Consider the following 6,432-nt stretch of genomic DNA (forward strand, 5'->3'; position numbering starts at 1 on the left):
AATCCCCATGGACAGAGGAGCCTGGTGGGCTACAGTCCACGAGGTTGCAAAGAGCTGGACAAGACTGAGCAACTAAGTACAGCACAAAGCAATATTACTGTGTTTGTAATTACAATTAATTGAGAAAATTTCATGGTCTGTATTTGTCCCTATAGTCTTTATGTAATCTAGGTTCTATTTATGTACTCTTGTCTAAGAAAAGTGAGAAGGTTTTTAATATAATAATAAACATATACTATCTGCTAAAAATTTGTGGGATATTGTTAATGCTTTGTAGAGAGGTGAATCTATAGCTTTAAAATTCTCATGTATGGAATGAAAAAGACTAAAAAGAGATAAGCACTCATCTAACAATGTTAGGAAAAAAGGGCATATTAAAACTGAAAAAGTAGAAATAAGACATTGTATCTCACACATGTAAAATGTAGTGAGGTGGATGAATGTAGAGCCTCTTATACAAAGTGAAGAAGTCAGAAAGAGAAAAATAAGTATCATTTATTAATGTATATATATGGAATCTAGAAAAACAGTACTGATGAATCCAATAGAGAATGGAATTGTGGATGCAGAGGGGCAGGGTGAAGGTAAGATTAATGAAGTAACATTGACATGGACACTATCATGTATAAAATAGATAGATGGGGGGAAGTTGTTACGTAACATAGGGAGTCTAGCCTGGCGCTCTGTGATGACCTGGAGGGGTGGGATGAGGGGAGGGGAGGGAGGGTCAAGACAGAGGGATTTTATATATATATATAATTATGACTGATTTGTGTTGCTTTATGACAGAAGCAAACACAGTATTGTAAAACAATTTTCCACCAAATAAAAAATAAAAAACAGGTGATTTTATTGTATGTGAAGTTGTTTGAAAAACAAGTGAAAGTAAGAACATAAGTAAAGACATTGAAGAAGTAGAAACTCAACTAAAATTAATGAAGAAAATTTGTTTAATAAGTGAATAGTGAGACATGAGAAAAGCAAAGACACAAACAATGGTCACAAAGCAAATGTCAGTTACCATGTATCTTACAGATGTTAAAAAGAAAAAAAACATTGCAAGTTATTTTAGGCAAATATATTTGAAAATCTTAAAACATAGGAAAAACAACAAAGCAAAAATACAAAAGCTGACTAACAGAAATAGACAATGGGAATTATCCTTTAGGTCATCAAGAAACAACTTATGATTTATACACTTCCTATCAGAGTTGAATCTTAGTTGATTCTAAAAAATGTTTAATGAAGATATAACATGAGAGGCTCTTAGACAAGTAGGAAAAGAGAGACTGCTGTCAGATTGATTTTGTGTTTAGTTTTTTAATTGAAATACACTTTTAATTTTAGACTAATTTTCTATTTATAGAAAAGCAATGCAAAGACAGTATAGGGAACTTCTGGATACTCCTCACCCAGTTTTCCCTGTTGTTAACATCTTACATGACCCTGATGCATTTGTCACAGTTAAGTACATTGACTAAGCTCTGCTCTTATAACTTCAATAGTTTTTCTTTAACATTCTTTTCTTGTTTTAGGAGCCCACACAGGCTATCACATTACCTTTAGCTGTCATGTCTCCTTGATCCTCCTCTGGTCTGTTACAGTTTCTCAGAAGTTTTTTGTTTTTGATGAATTTCACAGTTTTGATGAGTACTGGTTGAATATTTTGCAGATTGCCACTCAATTTGGGTTTTTCTGATGTTTTTCTCACTGTTAGACCAGAGTTAAGGGTTTTCAGGAGGAAGACAGCAAAGGTGAAGTGCCATTTTTATCACATCATATGTTCATGCTATCATGCTTTTCCCATAAAACCTACAGCATGATTTCATTCGATTTACTCACTGTAAAGTGACTTTTTGCTCCTTTTCATTCTCTACACTTTGGAAGCAACTCACTAAAAACAGCCCACATTCAAGGGAGAGGGAGGTGAAGCTCTATCTCCTCAGGGAGGAAGTATTTACATTAATTACTTGGAATTCTTCTGTACAGAAAAATCTGTTTCTTCTCGTCTATTTATTCATGGACTCATGGATGTTAACTTCTGCATTGTATTTATAATCCAATGTTATGTTATTTATTTTATTATTCAAATTGTCCCAATTTTGGTCATTTAAAACTCTTTCAAAGTGGCTCCTATGTCCCATTTACATGCCTCATCCTTCTGATTTTTATAACATGTCCTTACTTTCTGGCACTACAAAGTACTTTGGGGGCATCTTGTATACTCCGTGCTCCAGTCCTAGGACAGGAGAGAAGAGGATAACTGAGAGAACATATACCACAGATTCATGATAAATATTACAGTGGTGAAATAATATAAGAAACAAAACTGGAAAATAGTGTGGAAAGGAGTTGGAAAGGAAATTTTTCGTGTTTAATTCAGTTCAGTTCAGTTGCTCAGTCGTGTCTGACTCTTTGTGACCCCATGAACTGCAGCACGCCAGGCTTCCCTATCCATCACCAACTGCCGGAGTCTACCCAAACCCATGTCCATTGAGTCGGTGATGCCATCCAACCATCTCATCCTCTGTCGTCCCCTTCTCCTCCTGCCCTCAGTCCCTCCCAGCATCAGGGTCTTTTCCAATGAGTCAGCTCTTCGCATCAGGTGGCCAAAGTATTGGAGTTTCACATCAACATCAGTCCTTCCAATGAACACCCAGGGCTGATTTCCTTTAGGATGGACTGGTTGGATCTCCTTGCAGTTCAAGGGACTCTCAAGAGTCTTCTCCAACACCACAGTTCAAAAGCATCAATTCCTCAGTGCTCAGCTTTCTTTATAGTTCAACTTTCACATCCATACATGACTATTCATGTTAATCTTATCCAAAATGTATATCTTTAAAAATTAGGTGGAATGTATAAATGAATTGTCATTATGTCATTTTGCAAATAGAGACATCGGTAAGGTCTCATACAATAGTGCAATTCAGACCAGTTCCTAGGTCCTTTACATATCCTCCGAACTCGTAAGGGCCCCCAGTCACAGAAAAGATGCATTACTAGTGGTAACACATTAAACAATGACAACAGCAAAGAAAATATAAACTTTAGTCTTGCAGTTATATACTTGTGTCTGTCTCCTCTTTATGTAGTGAGCTTCATAATAGTGGAAACTTACTCATTTCCATCTTCCCATTTCATTGCTTTTACACACTAGAGAAACTAGACTTACCTATAGTTCAACTTTGGGTACTCTATTCTTAAACCAAACAAAGTGCACGTATATTCTCCTAAAATGTCCTGTCCATTCTAATTTCCTCCTATTTGTTGATTTCATTTTGTTTACTCAAATTATCTTCTTTACTAACACTCAGATGTTGAAATCCTACATATTTCACAAGGCACCACTTTAATCCAAAATTCACTCACAAATTCCCTTGAATCCTCAGTTTCATATTTCTTCTCCTGAATTACATGTCCACTTGTCTCCTTCCAGTCTTCCATGTTATATACTTTTTAGTGTATTGATTATATCCCCCTTTCAAGGGTAAGTTCTCTGTTGTCCTTATCAATTCATAATTTGATATATTATTGAGTTTTTAATCCCTGGTTAAAGAACAATGAGTCAGAAAACTGGCAATGAGCTTTATTAGACTATTCTTTAAGGTCAATGTGGGGATCTAGGAACAAGAAAGGAGAGGATGTGGACTACTTCATCTTAGATCAATGAAATAGGTTGAGAAATGAACAGAAAATGGTGTTTGATTTATGTAGGCTTTTTGTGGACGTGTGTAGAATTCTGTTCAACGAAATAATCTGGAGGCAAAGTAAGTGCCACTGTCACTGGCTTTGGACGAGGTGGTTTGGTAATTTTTTTACGTTCTTCCAGTTCCACAATACTGAGGCAACAATATCTTCCATTTTCACATAGTACTTCACGTACTTCTGTTTTTCTGCATATTTTCCTGCAGTATCCATGTATATATTGATTCCAGCACCTCTTAAGTTGTTCGGTTACTGTGCACATAAAGAACAATAGGCCAAGGTCAGAGTTTGAGACAAAAGACAATTCTGGTTATGGGGAAGACAGGGGATGTTTGTGAGGATAAGGTATATGGGAGACTCACAGAGCATTTATCAGTAACGTCCCACAGGTATTACCCTCCAAGAGGGAGAACCTCAATATTTATGTCCAGCCGATCACTCATATTTTTGTTCCTCTAGAGTGCTGGGCTTCCACCCAACATCTGATGGACTTCGCCAAGAGCAGTGGGTCTTATTTATGGAAATAAAGAAGTCGAATCCTTGAGTTCAGGCTAGAGAACTATGCTATGCTCCATCTGAGAACCTCAGTAAACCTGCCTCTATTTGAATTCTTCTAAGGTACTACTTCCTGGAGGAGGAAATGGCAACCCACTCCCATATGCTTGCCTGGAGAATCCCAAGGACAGAGGAACCTGGCAAGCTACAGTCCATAGAGTCGCAAAGAGTCTGACACTACTGAAGTGACTTAGCATTAACATAACAGTGTACCACTTCTTTACCACTGCTCAGAATACAATAATTTGTTACTGTGTACTTATGTCTGACTTAGACTCTGCTCTTGGGTTCACACTTGCTACAATGATAAAGAATGACTTTTTTTTTGGTACAGTCAGATATTTTTCCCCCTCAACATTCTTCCTCCCTGTTGCTTCTTAGTATTGCACATTTTTATCAGTGCATATCTTCCTTTGGCTTCTATGTCATCATAATAATTTTAGATTTGTTTTATTCCTCCATGACTCCCCATTCTCTTTCTACTTCCAGAGGTAGGAATTCCTCCAGACCTTTGCTCACCATGATATGTCTTCTATCCTTCAGTGATCCTAAATATTTTCAATAATCTAAGAGTTTAGGATGTTCATATTTTGGCTTTAAGGCTTATATTATCCTCTGGGTACTAGCCCCAGAGGATGAAGGCTGAGAACAAAGATGCTGCCTCCAACACCAGGTTCCAGAGTTCCTTTGACTGTTAGAAGTTTAAGGGGCTAGAAGTAGGCCGTTCTTACTCTATAATAACAAGCAAATACTAGAGATCTGGTTGTGAAAGAGGAAAGGAAGCTAATTTTAAAATTCTTAGTATGTGCCAAGCTTTATGCTGGATGTTTTTTTCACTTAATAAATTCCCCATGAACCAAAGGGCTTCCCTGGTAACTCAGTCAGTAAAGACCCTGTCTGCAATGCAGGAGACCTGAATTTGATCCCTGGGTCAGGGAGATCTCCCAGAGGAAGAAATGGCAACCTACTCTAGTATTCTTGCCTGGAGAATCCCAAGGACAGAAGAGCCTGGTGGGCTATAGTCCATGGGGGTCTGAGCGACCAAACCTACCTACCATGATCGAGGTGTCATTATCTCCACAAACGGGGAAACTAAGGTTCTGTGAGTCTTCACCTTTTATCCAAAGTTGATAAAGTAGTAGATGTTGAAGGCATGTTTCTTAAGACTGAATCCAAAGTTTCTTCTTCCACTATTCACACATGCTAGTATAATATTGATAGATTAAAATATATATATATACAGTAACAGAGTGGAAGAAAATAAGGCTGGGTGCTAGAGTAAAAACTGTATCCAAAGAAATAAGGGTATTCCCAGTTATTGCTCTTATGTCTTTCTGTAGTGAGTCTTTCTCAGAGGAAATTATGACCTCTTTTTAGCTCTATGAATACTCCTTTTAAGAATAGTACCATAGTAGAAGCACTCAGGAAGAGGGAATTTTTGATGACATTTGATAGACTTCAGCCATTTCTAGGGCCTTATCTTTTCCTACTGTGAGTTATAAAATTCCCTGGAGTTCTTGAAAGTACTCTATCCATTATTGATTTGAGTGAGCCCCTGGAAAGCAGCTACACGCACCTCTATACCATCAATGTGGTTTGAGTGAGCCCCTGAAAATCTCTGGATTACCTGTGAACTTCTGGAACAGCAGAATTGCAATGATCAGGAGGATCCTCATGGCCAACCTTCCCAGAGGAGGTGACAACCAGGTCTCTTGGTCCACTATGTCACCTTCCTCAGAGACTTAGATTCTTATGCAATGAACCAGAACAGATGGTATGATATGAAGTGTGCCCCCAAATTTCTGAATTGCGGATTTTGCAACATGTGGGCAGACACAGGAAATTTGGTTACTCACTTAACCCACACATGGGATTCAGAGACACAGTGTGTTCCATCTCATTACACCTGATGCCATTCTGTAGGCTGTAGACTGCTGGTGAGAAAAGTCTGTGCTTTTTCTACTTTGGCTGTCTGCCTAGATAGACAGGTAGACCTATACTTACTTCTAAGAATGAATAAGGACATAAAATAAATGAAGCCTATTCTGTTGACTGACTGCATTCATCTAAGTCTAAGTCTCTGACTATTGTGTCTAACACTTTAGCCAGTCCAAATGGTAGCCAATTTTTATTCTTATATCCTAGCTAAATTTAGTTACTCACAGACAAGCA

General features: G+C 37.8%; 1 protein-coding gene across 1 annotated transcript; it reads right to left on the minus strand.

Moving 5' to 3' along the window:
• Positions 1-3,706: 3,706 nt before the first annotated feature.
• DEFB127 (defensin beta 127) lies at positions 3,707-5,936 on the minus strand. Its single transcript, XM_065919737.1, has 2 exons — positions 5,888-5,936; positions 3,707-3,957 (listed from the first exon to the last, which is right to left on the minus strand). Exons 1-2 carry the CDS (start codon positions 5,934-5,936, stop codon positions 3,707-3,709), a joined length of 300 nt encoding a protein of 99 aa, XP_065775809.1.
• Positions 5,937-6,432: the final 496 nt, after the last annotated feature.

The sequence above is a fragment of the Muntiacus reevesi genome, chromosome 2 (genome assembly GCF_963930625.1).
Source record: "Muntiacus reevesi chromosome 2, mMunRee1.1, whole genome shotgun sequence".
Lineage (NCBI taxonomy): Eukaryota > Metazoa > Chordata > Mammalia > Artiodactyla > Cervidae > Muntiacus > Muntiacus reevesi.

Excerpts from the sequence above, each read along its gene's own strand:
- DEFB127 (XM_065919737.1), bottom strand. The coding sequence starts at position 5,936 with ATGAGGATCCTCCTGATCATTGCAATTCTGCTGTTCCAGAAGTTCACA. Across the intron at positions 3,958-5,887 it reads GCTGTTCCAGAAGTTCACAG|TAACCGAACAACTTAAGAGG; the intron begins GTAATCCAGAGA and ends TTATGTGCACAG.